The sequence below is a fragment of the Cannabis sativa genome, chromosome 2 (genome assembly GCF_029168945.1).
Source record: "Cannabis sativa cultivar Pink pepper isolate KNU-18-1 chromosome 2, ASM2916894v1, whole genome shotgun sequence".
NCBI lineage: Eukaryota > Viridiplantae > Streptophyta > Magnoliopsida > Rosales > Cannabaceae > Cannabis > Cannabis sativa.
In genome coordinates, this window is record NC_083602.1 from 25835328 (window position 1) to 25858019 (window position 22692).

Here is a 22692-nt window from a genome sequence, read left to right on the forward strand (position 1 = left end):
TTAGATAATCGATATGTCGTCCCTTATAATAGAAATTTGATTGTCAAGTTTGATGCACATATTAATATCGAGATTTGTAATTACTCTAGATCAGTCAAATATCTATTCAAATATGTTCATAAAGGTTCTGATAGAGCAACTGCAAGAATAGAATCTATTGATACTTCCGAAAAAATAGATGAAATCAAAACATATTTAGAATGTAGGTATATATCAGCAACTGAAGCTTGTTGGAAAATCTTTCAATTTGACATACATTATAGACAACCATCAGTTGAAAGACTACCATTCCATTTGCTTGAAGAGCATACAATAATATTCGGAGAAAAAGATTATGTTAACGATGTTCTTTCCAAGCCTGGAATAAGACAAACAAAGTTCACTGAATGGTTGGAAAAAAATAAGAAAAATGATGATGCACGAGAACTAACTTATTTGGATTTTCTTTCATACTGGGTTTGGAATTCAAAAGAAAAAATATGGACTAGGAGAAAAAATGGTGTGGCTATTGGAAGAATTTACTTCGCACATCCTTCAACTGGCGAACGCTTCTATATGAGAATGTTGCTTAATTTTGTCAAATGATGCACTTCGTATAGAAATATTAGAACAGTAAATGGGATCAAATATCCTACTTTTAAAGCCGCGTGCTATGCTTTAGGATTATTAGATGATGATAAGGAATGGATTTACTGCTTGACTGAAGCTGCACTATGGGCAACAGGAAAGGAATTAAGACACCTTTTTGTCACAATACTCATTCATTGTCAAGTTTCAGATGCGTTACAAGTTTGAAAATCTAACTATACTACATTGTCAGATGATATAATTTCATTGCAAAGGAAAAGATTTAGAAACAAAGATCTTCAATTAACTGAACAACAAGTTGAATCATACACTCTATACAAAATTGAAATGATTATGTTGAAGATGGGAAAAAGTTTAAAAGACATAGATGGAATGCCCCTTCCTAATTCTTCATTAATAAGAGATTTAGGTAATAGACTAATCAACGAAGAACTTGATTATGACAGAGAACAATTAAATATATTGCATGAGAAATCATTTGTTTCTCTAAATCCTTACCAAAAGTCAGCTTATGAAGCAATAATGCATTCTGTAGAAAATGAACAAGGAAATTTATTTTTCATCAATGGACATGGTGGCACTGGTAAAACATTTTTATGGAATACAATTATTGCAAAGCTTAGGTCTCAATCCAGAATAGTCTTACCTGTAGCAACTTCAGGAATAGCTGCTTTGTTATTGCCTAATGGTAGGACAACACATTCAAGATTTCATATTCCTTTAGATGTTACAGCATAATCAACTTGTGAAATTCGTCAAGGTACCCTATTAGTTGGACTTCTTATGAAAACTTCATTGATCATTTGGGATGAAGCGCCTATGGCAAATAAATTATGTTTTGAAGCTTTGGATAGACCTTAAGAGATATTCTACGAACAAGGTTTGAAAGTAGCTCTAAAAAACCTTTTGGAGGACTTACAATAGTATGCGGTGGTGATTTTCGACAAATATAACTAGTTGTTCCAAAAGGTACAAGAGCTGACATCGTTGGTGCTTCTCTCAACTCATCATACTTGTGGCCTTTTTTTTAAAATATATGAGCTCAACCAAAATATGAGGCTATATAATGGAAGTTTAAGTGGATCTGAGGCTGCTCTACTTTTGATAAATGGATGTTACAGATAGGAGATGCTTCATTATATGATGACATTGACAGAGAATTAATTAAACTTTCTTCTGATATATGCAAAAATTCATCTCAAGATCCAGTGAAATCCATAGTTGAAGCTATCTACCCATCGCTTTTACAAAACTACAACGATCCTGCATATTTGAAAGAAAGAGCAATATTAACACCAAAAAATGAAATGGTCCATGAATTGAATGAAATGATTGTTAATGTTATACCAGGTGAAGGGAGAATATATTGTAGCTCAGACACTGTATGTAAAGCAAGTGTAAGGACAAGTGATGATGATCTTTTGTATCCACCTGAATTTTTGCATAGTTTGAAATTTAATGGCATACCAAATTACGATATTCGACTTAAGGAAGGTGTTCCAGGAATGCTCCTTAGAAATCTAAATCAAACAGAAGGCTTATGCAATGGCACAAGATTGATTGTTACACATCTTGGGAAATGGTCCATTAGAGCTGACATTATTTCTGGAGCAAATATCGGTCAAAACGTCACAATCCAAGAATTATTATGTCTCCCAACGAATCAAAATGGCCATTCAAGCTTAATAGACAACAACTTTATTTAGCACTATGTTTTGCTATGACAATAAATAAAAGTCAAGGACAATCTCTTAAACATGTTAGATTATATCTCCCTAAGCAAGTATTTACCCATAGTCAATTATATATTGCTGTCTCTCAAATCACTACTAAAAAAGAATTGATCATACTAAACGATGATGATGAGATGGAAGATAGAACTTTCATAAAAAATATTTTTACAAAGAAGTATTTCAAAATTTATTTAAATTATATTTTATCATAATATTCTTTCATAAAATTAATAATAATTGTCTATAATTAAACTATTTAATTTTAAATTAATTATTATAACGTGCCCTTAGTAATAGTAAAATATTAATTTGTAAATTTATATTTTTTTATTAAAAAATTATTAAAATAATAGTAAAATATCAATTTATTGGGAGAATAGAAAGAGAAAAATAATTTTGAAGTTAAAATATCATACTTCACCTTTATATTGATACTAAATGTGAGCACCTATATATACCATTACTTATGCCCTAATAAATTGAGTAAGCACACGCGGCTGATCACAACTAACGACAGTAATTGTGGATTTAGAATTTGGGAAAAAACAGTAGATGCCCAAGCCCATTCAAATACCAGCCACAGTATTTCTCTGCTTCAGAAAAAAAATAAATAAAACGAAAATGGAGGGAGAACTCACAAGAGGGAAACCAGAAAGACCACAGACGAGGGCTTTTGCTTTTCTTCACTCCGCGTATCTGATGCATTAGCTATTTTGCTCATACTATAAGTCACTCAATTCTCTCCTTCTACTTCGTCTCTAAACCCTAGAATTTCCTTTTGTGACATTGACGTTCTGTCACGCAACGCTAAGCCTTGTTTTTCATTGGATTCTCAATTTGGTTTGGGGATGGTCTTCGTTTTGGCTATCTCGGATTGAGTTAAACTGGTAATGTGGATCATTTTAGGACCTGAAATCATTCTAGTATGTTGAAAATGTATATTGAATTTATTCTTTGTTGGTTCTCTCATCTTGAAAATTCATTTCTTTAGCTCTAGTCAACGGTTGATTGGTTGTGGCCTTATTTTAAATATATATATTTTTAAAAAAAAGTTTGATAATTTCATTGCTTTACCTTGGCTACTAACTGTTATTTCAATTTGATGTGAGTTGTTTCGATTAGTTTTCGCCTATAGATAATATTGAAATGACATGCTTTTAGTGATCTTTTCTTGCACGTGGATTGTTAGGTATCGAATTCGTGGCTTGAGTTTAATGTTAGAATACAAAGATGGAAGAAAATCATGAGGAGGTAGAAGATGTTGAGTCTTCGGCTAGTGATTCTTTCATTGACGACTCGGAAGATGATGGGCCCTCTACGTCTGGGAGAAATGATGATGAATTGCATCCCGAGGCAAGTGTCTCGTATATGTTTATCACTAATTTGTTTCATTTGCAATGAGGCATGTTTGGTATTATAATTAAAGCATTTTTTTTCCCTTGAATAGAGAAGTGAAAACAAAATCAGTCCATTTTACTGTATCTGTTTATGCTTTTAAAAGATTGATTAAATTATAATTAGAATGTCTCTCACTAACTGGTTTGAATTTAGAGAAAAATTAAAACAGCTGTTTTTGGTTTTCAGTTTTAGAGGAGAAACTTGTTTTTGGTTAAACTATTCATTCTTTTTATAGAGTTCGATTAAGATATGTGCGCGTGTATTATTTTTTCTTGCAATGCCACTACAGGAACCATTAGCTGAGGAAGAAATAGAGGATCTTTTTGCTGAGTTTTTGGAGGTTGAGAGTAAGGTATGGTATATTCTTGTGGGTTTAGTTTTGCGCTTGTATGTATGCTTAGATGTATAATATACTGTTATTTTTTTAATATATACTGATATTTATGAATGTTCTAACTCCATTATTTTAATACTTAAAATAGGCTGCAGAGGCTCAAGAAACACTTGAGAAGGAGTCTCTTGCCAAAGTAGAGAGTGAAGTCAGGGATGAACTAGCACAGACTCTTCATGGTGATGATGTTAGTTTCTGTGTTTGAATTCTTGCCTGCTCATTCAATGACCATTATGCGCCACTTATATATTTTTACTTGTATATAGTTGGAAACGGCTGTTGCAGATGAAATGGCTACTTTTATAGAAGAGTGGGAAGCTGTGCTAGACGAGCTGGAGACAGAGAGTTCTCATTTGTTGGTATGGCTTCTTCAATTTTGAGTAAATTTTTTGTTTTTGATTAATGTTACAGGCTTTGCATATTTTTATGTGAATTTCATTTCAATCGTCGCTTTGTAGAATAAAAAGATAGGAAATATTATTCCTTTATATGATGCATAATTTTTTACAATATCTTTGTGTTAGTGTGGATGATTTCTCTCTCTCTCTCTCTCTCTCTCTCTCTCTCTCTTTTAATGTTTATGCTGGTTAGTTTTTGCATTTCCTTTTTTGATAACGTATATCGATAACCTGTTAACGTCTTTGCATAAATATCTTATTTTGCAGATTTAAATGGAATTCTTTTTTTACCAAATTCTGTGTGCTAAAAACTTTTGAATTTTCATCATAATGTCTCTTGTTTCCTGATTCAAAAAATGGCCGATACAATTTAATTTTGCACTTTAGTGATGTACATTGATATTCAAGATGGATGTACAAGTACAACATTTGTTCTGTCTGTTGTTTTTAAGAGTTTATGATGTAGGATGGCGCAAGCCTAGGTTAGATCAGCATTCATAACTGTAGCTGACGTAATATTAGCCGAATTTTTCATTACCCGTTTGCCTACATTCATTGGTTGCCTAATGCCTAGAATTAATTTACAATTCTTTTATTTATCTATTTTAGTTTTGGCAACTATTATAAGTATCTCATTTTAGAATTATAGATAGACATTTTTTTTTTCCGAAACAGGTAATAAGCTGATTATTTTTCTACTGTTAAAGAAGCTTTCCCCTGAACCAGTTGAATTTCTATTTTTGTTATCTTTTAAATACTGTATTTTACTTTTGCTTCATTCCTCTAATAGGAACAACTTGATGGGGCTGGCATTGAACTACCAAGCATTTTTAAGTGGATTGAAAGTCAGGCTCCTAATAATTGCGGCAACGAGGCTTGGAGAAGACGAATACATTGGACAGGATCTCAGGCGACTGGTGATTTCACCGAGTCAAAAGCTCACGCTGAGGAGTTCTTGCAAACCCACAGACCTGTAAGAAGGTATCTTTCTATCCTTCAGGATTGTGGATCAACAAGGTACCAAATTGATTAACATAAACGTAATTTCTATGCTGGTTCAGACGACATGGTAAACTATTGGAGGAGGGTGCTAGTGGATTTTTGCAAAAGAAACTAGCTGAGATGGAAGTAAGGAAACCGTAACGAGAAAATTCGAAGTCGATTGGTGTTACGTGAACAAATTATTTTCGGATGGGGTCTCGGAAGATTGTGGTTCATTTGGCGATAAGCATTGGGCTTCTGTTTACTTGGCCAGTACGCCGCAGCAGGCTGCAGAAATGGGTCTCAAATTTCCTGGTGTCGACGAGGTTACATATTTATTTTTATATTTATTCTTGCTGAGGCTATTTATAAGCTGGCTACTAATCTAATAGAAAGAAAGTTCTAACTTTATGGTGTGTATCTGCATATTGAAATTCTGGTTAAAAATTATACATACAGTTTTTTTGCTTTTATTTTTCTTTCAAGTTTGTTCTCGCCTATCTCTTTTTCTGTTGTTAACTTGACTGGTATATGTTTATGCTAACTTAGTTTTTCTTTTTTCTTTTTAATGTGTTTTCTAGGTGGAGGAAATTGATGACATTGATGGCAATTCAACTGATCCATTTGTTGCTGCTGCTGTTGCAAATGAAAAAGATCTTGCTCTTTCTGAAGAACAAAAGAAAAATTTTAGGAAGGTATGCCCTCGTATTTTTTTTTCTCCCTAGTTGGAATTTTCGATGTTTTGACAGAGTTTAGGTTGGATAGAAGGAACCTCCCTACATTTTGGTACATGTATTTTGAGTGTTCTAGTTTATTGTTGATGTTTTTTGAGGGGATTGACTAGAAAAGTGGTGTTTATATTTCATGTTTAACTTTTTATCATGCTGTATGGTGAGAATTTATTGAGAGCTCGTTTGGTACGTCGTATTGTATTGTATTATATTGTGTTGTATAGTATTATGTTGGATTGTATTGTATTGTATTAATATTATTTAATACAATACTATGTTTGGTATTGACTTGTATTCATAGCTTGTATAGAATTATATTATCTTTACCATAAACTCGACCTCAACTTCGACCCCCATCTGGGGTTCAGGTTTGCATCCGTGTCCAGGGTTGGGACTGGGTCCAGCGTCCCCAACCCTGGACCCTTTGTAAATATTATAATACAAGCTAATAGGGATCATTTGTTGTGTATTAAATAATACAATTCACATTATATTTAAGTTTATGGTCGTAATAATTAATACAATACAATGTTTTATTCAAATATAGTATTACTTGTTATATAATACAATACGACCTTTATTCGGCCTACTAAACAAGCTCTGAGTGTGTTTTTTAATGTAAGTTTTTGTTCTTGTTATTTGTAAGTCTATCTACTGTATAACAAGTTAGTAAACATATTTTCTTATCTTCCGAGATTCAGTTGCTTGGGTTTTTTTTCATATTGTTGTTAGTAGAACCTGGTAAAATCCTGCCGTGGAACCTATATTTTATAATAAAGCAAAACAATATCAATCACCATTCACTTTAAATGTAGGAATGAGCTATATATTTAAGTTGTTAAAACTATTTTAAATGTTTGGGGACAGGTTAAAGAAGAAGATGATGCAGATATTGATCGGAAGCTTCAAAATCATTTGAAACGGAGGAGATATCAAAAGAGATCTAAACAGGTTTTTCCTTCAATTTCTTATTTGAAAACATCCGGGAATTGTGGCCATAACTTATAGTGTAGAGTGCTCTTCAAATTCCTTTCATCATTTACTGTTGTATCTCTTATTTTCTTGGAAAGAGTCATCTAGTGCAGTATGAAAGAGCAAGCAGGTTTGATGGTGCTGCACTTACTACTCTTGAAGCAGGGGACATTATTTTTATCTTCTTGGGATTAGTGATCCAATCCTCGAGTTGTAACAAACATGGGATTACGATAGTTTATCCTTATCTCATTCCTTATCCTACCTGCCAAACATGGCCATGATATTCTTCATTTATCTTACTATTTGAAATATGATATTCTTCATTTTTCTTACTATTTGAATTTGGGGTTTGGTCAGATTTTTTTTTTTCTGATTTAGCTGATTGATTTGTGGAAAATGACATGGGTACTGTGATCATTCTGCTTGTCTTAAATCAGAAAACTACAGAAGATTGTGAAACTCTGCATAGCAATGAGAGTGGAACTGCATGCCAGAGTTTGAAGAATGATTTTCCAGAAGGTTTTGAAACTTCAGATGGTGACAGGGGATGCTCAACAAGTAATGGCCTGTCTGCAATACCTTCCGAGTACGTGCTACGTGATTCTGCGAAGGTAGAGGGTCCAAACATTTTATTGAGACCGAGGAACTGGATATTGAGAATAAGAGAAGGCGAACTGTTGTATTAGACGGTGATGATGAATTTCGGGTGAAGGGTTCGGTTTTCGGTACGGTTGAGGTAGAGGATCAATCGATTTAAAGGATACTTCTTGGGAGAATCTGCTGTGATGCTCTTTCTTCCCAGAATCTGAATGACAAGTTCCACTGTACAGCTTGTAATGAGATTGCTATTGAGGTGCATCCACATCCACTTCTGAAAGTGATTATTTGTGCTGATTGCAGATCCATAATGGAAGAGAAGATGAAATCAAAGGTAAATACAAACTTTATGCCTATCAGTAAAATTGTTGTACAGCATTTTCATGATGCAACACTTGATGGCTTCGTCAGTTAATATATCTATACCTTGCTCATTTTGTTTTATATGTATTATTTAAGTACACGAGGATTAGGTCTGCAGAGGCAAAGACATTAAATATAAACAATAACAATAAAGCTATGTTTGTTAAGGAGGGGGAGTAGGATGGATGGAGAGTTTTGAAAGGATGGGGAGTAGGAGGGATGGAGAGGATAGTTTTGTTCGTGTTGTTTGGTATTAGAAGTAAAGTTGGAAGGATGGAGAGTAAAATAAATATTAAAATTACTATTTTATCATTTTTAAAATAATTATATATTTATTTTGAAGGTTAGAAATGTCATTTTATATAGTTTTTTTTTTGTCTTTTTCTTCAATTCCCCCATTTTTGGAGGGATTAGAAATTATGTATTTGAAGGGAATGGGTCTCCCTTCATCACTCTCTCCCTTCCCTTCTCCCTCTTGCCAAACAAGGGAATTCCTCTATCCCTCTCCCTCCTTTCTCTTCTCCTCTCTACCAAACATAGTGTAACTGAAGGACAAAACTAAATAAACATGGCAGCTGATTATTTGTACTCTCTTCATGAGTATTTAGTAGCTAGTTGTAGAACTTAGTGTAAGTACAAGAACTTTTGTATTTTGTCTATTTATCTAGTTTGTATAAGAAGAAGGGAACCCAATTTTATTCTATCTTCTGTTTATCTATGATAAAAAGTCTGTATTCTTTTTGTGTGTCCTTGTTGTGGTGTCTTGTCTAGGGTAGATTGGCAGCATGCCTGCGGGGATGTATCTGCTCTGCATTATCTAAATATTTCATTTCATAGGTTTCTTTAATCTGTTAACAATACCTTTGTTAGTTTACGATGAAAGTTTTATATTTTTTTTGGTATCTAATATGAGCCATCTTCAAAAGGCTTTACATAAACCAAAGTATATTTTCCGTAGGTTTTCTACCAACTTACTTGAGCTTCCACCATTGATTGGTTGGATTTTAACATTTACTTGTTAGATTTGTCTACAGGCTGAGGTCATTATAATATGTTCATCACAAAGAAAAAAACATGAGATGTTACTTTGCAAGTTGTGGAAGTTCTGCATTGTTTTCTTGTATTAATTTGCAACCATACTGCGTTATTGGGCTTTAACTTTTTTATGGATTGGTTAATTTGCTATAGTTCTTAGTTTGTTTCATGTTGGAACTTTTATTAAGTGTAGTTGTGGCACTTGGCAGGATCCTGATTGCTCTGAGTGTTATTGTGGATGGTGTGGAAAGAGCATTGACTTGGTAAATTGTAAATCATGTAAGAATTTATTCTGCACGACTTGTATAAAAAGGAATATTGGTGCTGAGTGCTTGTCTGAGGTCCAGATGTCCAGTTGGCAATGTTGCTGTTGTCGTCCAGGTCTTCTTCGAAGTTAACATTGGAATTAGACGAGCATTGGGAAATGGAAAAATTGTTGATTCTAGCTGCGAAAGTGATTCTGATAATTCTGATGCAGATCATTTAAATGTTTCTGTCAGGTGTAAATTGCTCATAATCCTTCATTATTATTATTATTATTGTTATTTGGGAGAATTCATATTTCTAGTTGGAACAAGGACGGTTGCTTATATATTTCATTCTAATGCTTGAGATTTTTCCTGCCAGTACCAAGAGGAAGCGGAAAAAGAAAATTCGGAGGATCCTTGATGATGCTGAATTGGGAGAAGAGACCAAAAGAAAAATAGCAATTGAAAAGGTATTCCTGCATTAATTTGACTCCATACGCACATAACAACTCCAAAATATATATTGTCCGAACATGTTTTGACTAATGATGTATCTGAGATGTATCCTGTCAAATATGGACGTTAATACCGAAAGTTAATGTTCATGTCCCGCTTTTGTAGGAACGTCAAGAGCGTCCGAAGTCTTTCCATGAACGGTTTTTCGGCAAATCTAATGTTATGAGCTCGGTAGGATTTAATGGAAATTTGTCGAAGATGCTAGCACCGGTGTGCTTGGTGATGCATCAACGGGTTATATTGTGAATGTTGTGAGGGAGAAAGGTGAAGAAGCCGTCGAGTTCCCCCAAGCATTTCGGGAAATTGAAAGTTCATCGGGTTTTCCTTATGTGCTCTCTTTTTTTTTTTTTTTTTTTTTTATAAAGATCCTTTAATGCTCTTTTGATCTTGCAATGTGATGACATGGACTTATCTAACTATTTCAGATAACCGGGATCAGATTTTTGTGGGAAAATATCATACAGTCTGTCACAAGAGTGAAATCAGGTGATAAAGGTCTTGGTTGCATTCTAGCTCATACGATGGGTCTGGGTAAAACTCTTCAGGTGAGGCTCTAATTCTGCATGAAACTTGTCCATTGCTCTATTTAATTTTGTACTGTATGTTGATTTTATCGTATTGATTTGTGTATATTTTATTTATTTTATATTTATTTACTTACGTAGAATGTAGATGGTGCTTCTTTTTTCACTCCAGTCTTTGCACATATATTTAGTTCGTTAGTTTTCTATACTGTAGAAAATAGTGAATCGAATTATGTGTATATTTCATAGAATAGTACATATTTATATACAAAGCTAGGAGACTAGGAAATAGGAAACTACCAACAAAATAGGAAACTGCTAAATACAAGTTACCCTAATTCTTTTACACCTAATATACAGCTAATTCTCTAACACTCCCCTCGAAATTTGGAGCATAGATGTTAATCATGCCCAGCTTGTTACAAAGATAGTCAATCCGCACCCCATTCAAAGCTTTTGTAAAAATATCTCCTAGTTGTTCTCCGGTTTTCACATATCCTGTGGAGATCAGACCTTGTTGAATTTTCTCACGAACAAAATGACAATCGATCTCAATGTGCTTAGTTCGCTCGTGGAATACGGGATTCGAGGCAATATGAAGAGCAGCTTGATTATCACACCATAATTTTGCTGGAATAGAAGTCTTAAACCCGAATTCAGTCAAAAGCTGATAAATCCATATTACCTCACACACGGATTGGGACATAGCTCTATATTCTGATTCAGCACTGGATCTAGATACAACATTTTGTTTCTTACTCTTCCAAGAGACCAGATTGCCACCAACAAATACACAATATCCTGAAGTGGATCGTCTATCTACCTTGGAGCCTGCCCAATCTGCATCAGAAAAACACTCAATCTGGGTATGTCCGTGATCCTTGTAAACTATACCTCGTCCTGGTGCTCCTTTTAAGTAACATAAAATTTGTTCTAATGCTGCCCAATGATGAATTGTTGGGGAAGACATGAACTGACTGATAACACTAACTGGAAATGCAATATCTGGACGAGTCACAGTTAAATAATTCAACTTTCCAACTAACCTGCGATATTTCTCAGGATCTTCAAATGGTTTCCCATCACGTGTAAGATGCACAGCTGGATTCATTGGAGCATTGCAAGGTTTTGATCCCAATTTCCCTGTCTCAGTTAGCAAATCAAGTACATACTTTCTTTGAGACAGAAAAATACCTTGTTTACTCCGAGTAACTTCAATCCCCAAGAAATACTTGAGTTCCCCTAAATCTTTCGTGTTAAACTGGGTGTGAATGAAAGACTTAAGGGATGAGATGCCTTCAGTATCATTTCCAGTAATAACGATGTCATCAACATACACCACTAACAAAATGATACCAACAGTTGATCTTTTATAAAACACAGAATGATCTGACTTACTTTTCAACAAACCAAACTTCTCAACAGCCTGACTAAATTTACCAAACCAAGCACGAGGGCTTTGTTTCAATCCATATAAAGATTTGCGAAGATGACAAACTCGCCCTAACTCCCCCGAGCAACAAACCCGGAGGTTGCTCCATATATACTTCTTCCTCAAGATCTCCATGAAGAAAAGCATTTTTAATATCAAGGCGATGCAAAGGCCAATGATGAGTAGCCGCCATGGAAATGAACGATCGAACGGATGTGAGTTTAGCAACGGAGAAAAAGTATCACAATAGTCCACTCCATAGGTTTGAGCATAACCCTTGGCAACAAGACGGGCCTTTAAGCGAGCAACTGTGCCGTCTGGATTGAATTTAACCGTGAACACCCATTTACACCCGATGGCCTGTTTTCCGGAAGGTAAATCAACCAAGACCCAAGTACCATTCGCAACCAAAGCATTCATCTCTTCTATCATTGCAGCAAGCCAACCAGGATGAGACATCGCTTCTCGAACAGTTTTAGGAATAGGGATAGAATCAAGAGAAGCAATAAAAGAACAAGAAGAAGAGGAGAGATGATTATAAGACACAAAAGAAGTAATAGGAAAAGTACATTGACGTTTACCTTTACGTAGTGCAATGGGAAGATCATCTGAGATGTCCAGATCTGATGACGAAGATGCGAGGGCGAGGACATGAAACGGGGAGGTGGAGGAGGGGGCGCACGGTGTATACTATAGGAGGCCGAGGGAGTGGTGGAGGTGGTAGAGGTGGTGGAGGTGGTGGAGGTGTAGACATTGTGGGGGTGACGACCGAGGTAGGTGAAGGAACAAAAGACCCGCCAGAACATGGAGCGGCGCATAGGATGTGACGAATAAACCAACAAATCATCATCCTCCCCCTGACTAGTAGAAGTAGTGGAAGATGAAAAATAAGGTGTATTTTCTACAAAAGTAACATCAATAGAAACAAGATATTTGTTGAGATCAGGACAGTAACACCTATACCCTTTCTGAAGACGAGAATAACCAAGAAAGACACACTTTAGTGCCTTAGGGTCTAATTTGGTGACAGATGGACGGACATCGCGAGCAAAACAAACACTACCAAATACTCGCGGAGCAACTGGAAATAATGACTTATTAGGAAAAAGAATTTTAAATGGAATTTCACCATTAAGAACAGAAGAGGGCATGCGAGTAATAAGAAAGCATGCCGTGGAAACTGCATCGGCCCAAAAAGGTTTAGTGGACTTTCATTTGAAACAAGAGAGCACGTGCGGTTTCAAGAAGATGTCCGTTTTTACGTTCCGCAACACCATTCTGAGGTGCCGTATCAACACAAGAAGTTTCATGAAGCATGCCATTAGAGGTCATATAAGATTGAAATTGAGCAGACATGTACTCTTTGGCATTATCACTTCTCAAAGTACGAATAGATACATTAAATTGAGTTTGAATCTCGGACAAAAAGCACGAATATAGAAAACAACTCGAACGATTTTTCATTAAATATAACCAAGTTAAACGAGAATAATCATCCACAAAAGTAACAAAATACCTGAATCCAGGTTGAGACAAAATAGGAGAAGGACCCCAAACATCAGAATGAACTAACTCAAAAGGAACACTAGCACGTTTATTGACACGTGGACTCAAACTAACACGATGATGTTTGGCAAACTGACATGACTCACATTCTAACGAAGATAAACTACTATATTGGGGACACAGTTTCTTGAGCAAAGGAAGGGATGGATGACCTAAACGACAATGAGCCTCAAAAGCGGAAGCAACACTCGAACAAGCAATAGAGGTTGGCGGAAGTGGGTCAAGAACATACAAGCCACCAGATTCATGTCCTTTACCAATAATCTTCTTCGTCATAAGATCCTGAAACAAACAATGATCGGGAAAGAATGAGATGCAACAATTTAGATTACGAGTGAGTTGACTAACGTAAAGCAAATTAAAGGACAAATCAGGTAAATGTAAGACTGATGATAAAGATAGCAGAGGTGTAGGAATAATAGTGCCAGATCCAAGAACAGACGCTGTTGACCCATCAGCTAAGGTGACAACAGAAGTGGGACTGTGAGACTGAAAAGTGGAAAAGAGACGGGAATTACCTGTCATATGATCTGTGGCACCAGAATCAATGACCCATTTCGAGGATTTGGAAAGAAGGCATGCATTAGAGTTACCTGAATCAGCAATCGCGATGATGGAAGAAGATGAAGACTTAAGTGTTTCACGATACCTTGAGAACTTGGCAAATTCATCGGCGAAATAAGGACCGATTTGTCGGATGCATCACTAGTGCTTGCAATATTGGCGAGTGTTGTTGTCGATTCTTAAATTGTAACTTCCTACACTCAAACTTGGTGTGGCACGGTTTCTTACAATAATTGCACATGATGCTCCCGAATTTGGTGTGCGGTTATCAGGTCCTTGTGAATTACCTCCTTTAAATCCACTTGGAGTAGAGTTTCTTTCTGGTGCGTAATTATTACGACTCACCAAGGCGGCTATTAAGAGGAGTTGAAGAGGTAGTCTACGTGCGAAGAACACGAGTAAACACATCTTGTAAAGAGGAGACATCGGAACCGGAGAGAACTTGTGACTTTGCGAGTCAAATTCGGATGAGAGTCCTGCAAGAAAACTCATAATAGCCATACTGTTCTCGTTGGCGGCTGTTGAACTTTTACATCAGGACTAAAGGGTAATAGCACATTAAGTTCTTCATATGTTTTCTTGAAAGCCATAAAATAATTCATAAGAGACTTATCTTGTTTTTCCGCGCGATAAAAAGCTTTGCAAACATCATATATGCGAGAGATGTTGTCTTTGCCAGAATACAAAAACTCCAAGTAACCCATTAGTTCTTTAACCAATTCACAATGATTAATCAAACTAATTACCTCATTATCGATAGAATTTCGAATTTGAAGGAACAAGCGAGCATCCTCACGGAGCCATATTTTCCTTGAATCGTTTGTTTCTTCAGGAGGATCGTCAGTCAAGTGATCATCTTTGTCAATACTCCTCAAATACAGTCGAATCGTCTTACTCCATTCCAAATAATTCGAACCAATCAACTTATGGTCCGTGATTTTAGACATCACGGGAACCACATCAGAAACAACGATTGACTTCGAATCTGATTTTATCTCTGCCATAATCTCGAAACCAAAAAAAAATTGACAGAAAAAGGAAGAGAACAAACTCAAAGGAATAGATACCCAAACACAAAGAAGACAAAAGTATCAAACCACAAAATGCGAAGAACCGCCGAAAACCGAAGCAAGGAGGACGAGAAAGGAGCAGGAGTGGGACGGGCGTCGACCGACACCGGAGAAGACGCCGGACGCGCCCTCACGCGCCGGCGCGTGGGACGGTTGGCAGCGGCGGACGACGGCGCGTGGGCCCCACGCGCGGTGAATCTGGACGCCAGGACTTTTGGGTTTTGCGGTCCGGCGGGCGGGCGGTCTTCCTATGTGGGCGGTGAGAAAAAAATGGTCACTCCAAATAGGGTTTTCGAAAAAACAACCCTAAACTCAAACCCTAATTTTTTTTTTTTTTTTTTTTTTTTTTTTTTTTTTTCAGAACCCTAATTTCGAATTTCGAATTTTGAATCACAGTGCTCTGATACCATGTAGAAAATAGTGAATCGAATTATGTGTATATTTCATAGAATAGTACATATTTATATACAAAGCTAGGAGACTAGGAAATAGGAGACTACCAACAAAATAGGAAACTGCTAAATACAAGTTACCCTAATTCTTTTACACCTAATATACAGCTAATTCTCTAACATATACCTTGGAATGAGAATGCTGGATTGTGCAGGGGCAGAAGTTATAAAGAAACACTTATCTTTAACATTATTTATGATTAGTTAGTGTGCCCTTATACCTCATGAGCATTTTATGATAAATATGGTGTTTCTAACTCTTGAGAATCTGTCATGTCTGTATCTTTTGTTCATGCAGGTCATAGCTTTTTTGTACACGGCAATGAGAAGTGTTGATTTGGGATTAAGAACTGCACTTATAGTTGTGCCTGTCAATGTCTTGCATAATTGGCGGCAAGAGTTCTTGAAGTGGAGGCCTTCTGAAGTGAAGCCATTGCGTGTCTTCATGCTAGAAGATGTATCGAGGTTTGTATGAAGTATTCATTCTCAGCTATATATTTTAATTTAAACTTGAAAGTGGTTGTCATTACATTAGTTGGACCAAAGAAATTTTAGCAAGGTGCTAGGTGGCTCTTCAGTATTTCATAGTAATATAACTTGAGAATTTTTAATTGCATTTCTTGTTGTGGTTTAACTTACATCAGTACACTCTAGTTTAAATTTGGTTATTTCCACTCTTATGGTTTGATTTCTCAAATTCTGATACGATCTGACCTAGGACATGATATCTTTTTGCCAGGGAGAGAAGAGGAGAATTGCTTGCTAAGTGGAGAGCCAAAGGTGGTGTCTTCCTCATAGGCTATTCTGCTTTTCGGAACTTATCATTTGGAAAGAATGTGAAGGACCGGAACATGGCTAGGGAAATTTGTTATGCCTTGCAGGTTCTTACTTTTTATTTTTTAATGTCTGTAGTTTGCAATAGTTTGCTCTATTTGATTGATTTCTTTTCATGTTTTAGGCTCTATTGTTTTTTTTTTAATATAATAAAGAAAACAAAAAAATGAGATCAAAAGTGATCTCAGAATAGCCAAATACAGTTACGTGATACACTATAGTCCAATCTGATTCTTGAAAGAATTATGGAATAGGCTCTTTATTGATATCTCAAAAGAATTACAAAGTTTCCAAGTTATTCAATAAACTTGGCAAAACTCCCTGAGTAATCTTTTACTCTAAATAATCACACAAAACTCATCATAACCTCATAAGACTCAATCTGAGAATTTATAGGCTAGATTAACGAAGACTCTAACTAGCCAACCAATAGCAATTTAACTATTTGACAACTCACAAACATTTCATCTCAGCAACTAACTACATGATAACTCAGCTATCATAATCCCATTCAATTATATTTTTTAGACTAATAACAGAGTCCTAATATTATGCACAAAATAAAACAACAAAGCATTGAACAAAGAGTTTTTAATTAAGAAAACTTCCCCAATCTCTACTGTGATCTAGGAAAGCTAATACTCAAGTTGAAGTTAAATTCTCTCTAGTTAGTTGAAGTGCTGCTACTTACCACATTTTTAGTTTAATGTAGAATGCATAAAGTTTTTTTAAGTGCTAGAAATTGTTAAGAGGCATTAAAACTTATATATTTGTAATATCTTGCTGGCAAAACCCACATGCTCTGATGCTGAGATTTCAACATATAGTTAGGAAGTGATGATACATTTTCTTTCTTTATATGATTTATGTTCAACATATTGGGCTTTTGAGCTGATCTTATAACATTGCTAAGGGATTTTTACACAAAATGCTTAAAATAACATTTTGTTTTTTTTTTATTTACATTTTTATGATTTTTTTTTCTTTCTAATTACATTTTTACGGAGCCTTGTGAAAGCAACATGAAAACATGTAAACAACATAATACAAATATAAGGCAACATAGTATAATTTTGAAAATAACATAAAAAAAGTGTAAAAAAAAGTTTAAATCCGTAAAATTGCTGAACAAACGGAAAGATCCATATTTTTGTGATCTGTCATTTTTGGGTAATTATGAAAATATCCCTATTGTTAAATGTGTCATAACTTGTCATATATCCTCTCAAAGCTGGTTGGTTAGATTTCTCCATAAGCATAAGTTTTTCTACTTCAAGCTCAAACTCTTTATTTTAATATATTCATTAAAGTTGCTACAACAAAAAAATATTCATTAAAGTTTTCTCTTCCCCATGTTGTGTTCCCCATCATGTCTTGATGTAGTCTTTTGTAGTTTAACATCTCCTATTCTATTTTATGTATCGTCCACAAATTTGCATTATTCGTATATATATTTTAGTATCTCATTAGCCTATCTCCCTCTCTTGGAAAAACATGTTTCTCATGCTTACTTCTAATATAAATATATGTTTCAACTTTCAGGATGGACCTGATATACTCGTTTGCGATGAGGCCCATGTAATAAAAAATACTAAAGCTGATGTAACCCAAGCTTTGAAACAAGTAAAATGTCAACGAAGGATAGCATTAACTGGATCACCTCTACAGAACAATCTCATGGAATATTATTGTGTGAGTTTATTTAAGGGCAATAATTATGGTTTGCTATGTATGTAATTTTAATATCTATAATGTGTATTGATGCTGTGGTTATTTTTATCTGTAACAGATGGTTGATTTTGTGAGAGAGGGTTTTCTTGGAAGCAGTCACGAGTTTCGGAATCGGCAAGAATTCTCTACTTGAACAGTTTTGGGTGCTTTGTTAGTTTGTATCTCATCTCTAACTCAATCCCTGTGTATGCAGCTTCCAAAATCCTATAGAAAATGGTCAACATACTAATTCAACTCTGGATGACGTGAAAATCATGAATCAGAGGTCTCATATCCTCTATCAGCAGTTAAAAGGCTTTGTCCAAAGAATGGACATGAACGTGGCTGCAAAGGACTTACCACCTAAAACTGTTTTTGTCATAGCTGTCAAGCTTTCTCCCTTGCAGAGACAATTATACAAGAGATTCCTGGATGTGCATGGATTTGCCAGTGACAGGGTCTCTACTGAAAAGATTAGGAAGAGGAGTTTTTTTGCAGGGTACCAGGCCTTAGCACAGGTTGCTATCTAGCATTTTATATTATTACTTATGTTTTCAGTGAACTCGCACACATAAATCAACAGAAAATTACACATGAAGTGTTTATATATGTACTTATGTATATATATTTTCCTTATCTTTTCTGAAAAGGACATGTGAGTAACAAATGGGAAACAAGACGTTTAATTAATATTTTTGAATGCCTCTGATCTTTTACTTATATGAATTTTGAACCTTTTTGGGATGGAATTACAAAAACTTTAAGGTGCTGCTGCTTTCTCATTTGTAGTAGTGGTGTGCTTTAATGACTTGATCCCTTGTAAAGTTGACCTGGCAGAGAAGCAATCTATAATTTTTAGTATTGCTTTGTGTGAGTATTTATTCTTATGAAATGCTATGTTTTCTGTAGTAGATATGGAACCACCCTGGAATCTTGCAGTTGAAAAAGGATGACAAAGATTCAGTTAGACGTGAAGATGCAGTTAGACGTGAAGATGCAGTTGATAATTTTCTTGCAGATGAGAGCTCTAGTGATGAAAACATTGACTATAATATGGTTTTTGAAGGTATGGAACTATCTACAGGCTCTTCTCTTATAGAAGTCAAATTCCAGCTTTTTTTTTTTTAAAAAAAAAAGTTCGTGTATTTATTATATTTTATGCTTTACAGAAAAGCAGAAGAATTCAAATGTGGTAACACCTGGAAAAAATGATGATGGTTTTTTCTTAAAGGTAAGTTTGTATGACTTTTCTTCTTGGATTATTTTTCATTATGGTGTGCCTTCTTCAATTACATCATTTCTACTTCTGATATTTTGCTTTAGGTATAATATATGGCCTTTTCTTTTTCAGGATTGGTGGAAAGATTTTCTCCATGAAACTAGCTATAAAGAGCTTAATTACAGTGGAAAAATGGTAATTCTGCTAGACATTATATCCATGTGTTCTGATGTGGGTGATAAGGCATTGGTTTTCAGCCAAAGCATACCAACACTTGACTTGATAGAACGTTATTTGTCAAAACTACCTCGGCAAGGGAAGAAAGGGAAATTTTGGAAGAAGGGAAAAGACTGGTATAGGTGGGTCTTTGTTAGAAATATTGTTAATTGATTGGTGTACGTATTTTTTATGTGTGTTTGAAGATGCTGCTTACTTTTAGAACTTATATATATGGAGCGACTACAATTTACCGGCAAAAAATAGCCATCTAATTGAAGCACTTCTAATATTTTTTATGATGATGTCTATTGTAGTCATAGCAAACTCTGCAAATTTTTGAAAAATTCTGTACAATTTACAGTTTGAGCAGTCATTCCCATGCGTATGAAAAATGCAGACACAAACTATTTGAACTTTATTTGAGCATGGTTAATTATCTAGAATTTCTTGAAAATTTGTAGCTATGGCTACAATGAATACCGTCATAAAAAGGTTGGAAAAAGGGCATTTTAAGTGCCTCAGTTAGACTGTACCCTAGTGTAGTTGCTTCCTGTATATATGCTCAACTGGCTTTATAAGTTTTTTCAATATCATTTATTTCCTATTTTTTTCTTTACTTCTCTTACATATTCATAAGATTGGAATGTGATGTTTCATTTATGGGGAAACTGAATTGTGTGCTGCAGCTTTGTAGAATTACCACTTTAACGTATTATTTCCCTTGTTCTGCAGGCTAGATGGAAGAACAGAGAGCTCGGACAGACAGAAGCTGGTTGAGAGTTTTAATGATCCCGTTAACAAGCGGGTGAAATGCACTTTGATTTCAACCAGAGCAGGATCTTTAGGGATTAATCTTCATGCTGCTAACCGTGTAATCATAGTCGATGGTTCTTGGAATCCGACATATGACCTTCAGGCCATATATCGAGCTTGGAGGTAAGTGTGCCCCTTCAATTTATTAAATTTATAAATCAACTTCATAATGACAATGGATACATTTACACTGCATCGGTATTGTGTCATTTAAGAATTGGTACCACAAGAGACTTGGCTGTGGGTTACATCTAATCTCCGAGTAAGCGCGATGTGATGATTGATTACTTGCTGGGAAATTTCAAGTGCAAGTAATTTTAACAAGTTTTGCAATACTTTTGTTTATGGTTTAGGACGATCTTCATTCTGGATTAGGGTTTAGACTTTAGATTCAACGTGAAGGCCTAATAGGGGCTGCAGCCCTTATGAAGAGAACCCTTCGCTGTGCAGTGCATATAGATTATAGCATCATTTTTAACCTTTGGAGCTATGTGACAGATCAATTTTGTTTCAGAAAATGTAACATAATTCACTACATGGAATCCCACATTCCAAATCTATGGCATGGCATTTTATGATTTTTAATTAGTGATAGTCAGAAACCTCAATAGACACAGAACTCGACTCATCCAAGGAGGGTATGCTGAAATTGTCAGTCATGTGGTTTGCTTCTACAAGGTCTGAGATTTGAGTATTTTAGGCATGTAAGCACTCAAGAGGGTGACCTACATAGCAATAGATATAGTTTCTTTGTCCCCAAATATTTTACGAACAACTTAAAAAGAAAAGAAAAACCATAAAATGCAAGGTTTATTTTTTATTTTTTCATATCGCTTGAAAGACTACATAAACAAACATTTGTGCTACAATTTTAGGTATGGCCAAACAAAGCCAGTGTTTGCTTACAGATTGATGGCACATGGAACTATGGAGGAAAAAATTTACAAGCGTCAGGTAATAGCAGCACAAAATTCCACCTTTATGTGATGCCTGTATATCAGTTAAATTTTTATTAAGGACTTTCAATTTCAAATAGGTAACAAAGGAGGGTCTGGCTGCAAGGGTGGTAGATAGACAACAAGTGCATAGAACAATTTCAAAGGAAGAGATGTTACATCTTTTTGACTTTGGAGATGATGACAATCTTGACAACTTGACTAATCTCGATGAAGAGAATGAGCAAGTAAATAAAGATACTACGGGTGCACAGGCTTCCAAGTTTCCCAAACAGAAAGTGACTGCTTCTCATGGAAGTTGCTCTTCTGACAAGCTAATGGAAAGACTACTTGGCAAGCATAGTCCACGGTACATGTTTATATTTGATTTTACTTTGATATCTAGATGGATCCTTCATTCTGTGTCATTTTTCGTTCTGCTGTAAGAGAACTAGGGCATGTGATTTCCCATGATCAGTTGATCACTTCATTGCACTTTTCTCTGAAGCTAGTGCTTTTGATTGTTGCTTGGCTGCCACTCAATCTTTAGTCAATCTTGTTTTTTTTAAACGTGAATGAATTTCCTTGGTGGAAGTTCCGCATACACCTCTATCAATCATATTTTTTTTAATATATTTTTTTCAGCTGGATTGCGAATTACCATGAACACGAAACACTTTTACAAGAGAACGAGGATGAGAGACTTTCAAAGGAAGAGCAAGACATGGCTTGGGAAGTATTCCAGAGAACATTAGAATGGGAGGAAGTACAACGAGTTCCTCTCAATGACACTACACCAGCAGAGCAAAGGCCAGCCGCACCAAATGATGTTCAGGATGAACGGGAGCCTGATTTGGGTAGCAGCCTCACACAATCAAACATGAGGAAGCGTAGTGTGCCACGGAAATGCACTAAACTTGCTCATTTGCTTACACTAAGAAGTCAGGGAACCAAAGTTGGTTGCAGTACTGTTTGTGGGGAGTGTGCCCAGGAGATCAGTTGGGAGATTTTGAATCGCGATTCCAAACCAGCAAAGTGAAGAAATTGTCATTGTGTTCTGCCAAAGTATATAGGGCTACTGCTGCCTTGAGTTCAATGTCCCTTTGAACAAATTATTCATTAGATTATACATTCTTTTCCCTCAATTCTCTATTTGTTTTTTCGGTTTAAAAAGGTTTTCTATTGGAGAAAAGGGGTTGGTAAAAAGGTTTTTGTAATTGATGATGATATGAAACTGATAAGCAGAGCATGATACCCTGTCCCTCCCTCTTGTATATAAATTTTTATTAATTGTGCAAGTACTTTTGATCTTCTGATATTGCTAACATTCTTACAATTTACTAAATTTCAATTACCCAGTTGCTGACATGTTGATTTGTGATGTGAACTAATCTTCTGTT

The 22692-nt window shown here is 35.5% G+C and overlaps 2 protein-coding genes across 2 annotated transcripts; both read left to right on the forward strand.

Moving 5' to 3' along the window:
* The first annotated feature begins 1700 nt into the window (after nt 1-1700).
* LOC133034221 (uncharacterized) lies at nt 1701-2294 on the forward strand. Its single transcript, XM_061109267.1, has one exon. The coding sequence runs from the start codon at nt 1701-1703 to the stop codon at nt 2292-2294; it is 594 nt and encodes a 197-aa protein (XP_060965250.1).
* A 512-nt stretch (nt 2295-2806) lies between these two features.
* On the forward strand, nt 2807-22660 carry LOC115721031 (protein CHROMATIN REMODELING 20). The gene is given in 31 exon segments (XM_030650261.2): nt 2807-3208; nt 3511-3674; nt 4009-4071; nt 4202-4297; nt 4377-4469; nt 5299-5489; nt 5570-5625; nt 5628-5815; nt 6071-6184; nt 7088-7171; nt 7633-7804; nt 7807-8126; nt 9400-9578; nt 9580-9690; nt 9818-9908; nt 10060-10147; nt 10150-10249; nt 10251-10272; nt 10380-10499; nt 15861-16027; nt 16302-16443; nt 17939-18088; nt 18186-18241; nt 18321-18624; nt 19019-19172; nt 19276-19337; nt 19458-19684; nt 20277-20480; nt 21233-21311; nt 21394-21662; nt 21938-22660. Coding segments are annotated over 30 exon segments (4419 nt in total). The 5' UTR covers nt 2807-3208; nt 3511-3551; the 3' UTR covers nt 22332-22660.
* The last annotated feature ends 32 nt before the right edge of the window (nt 22661-22692 follow it).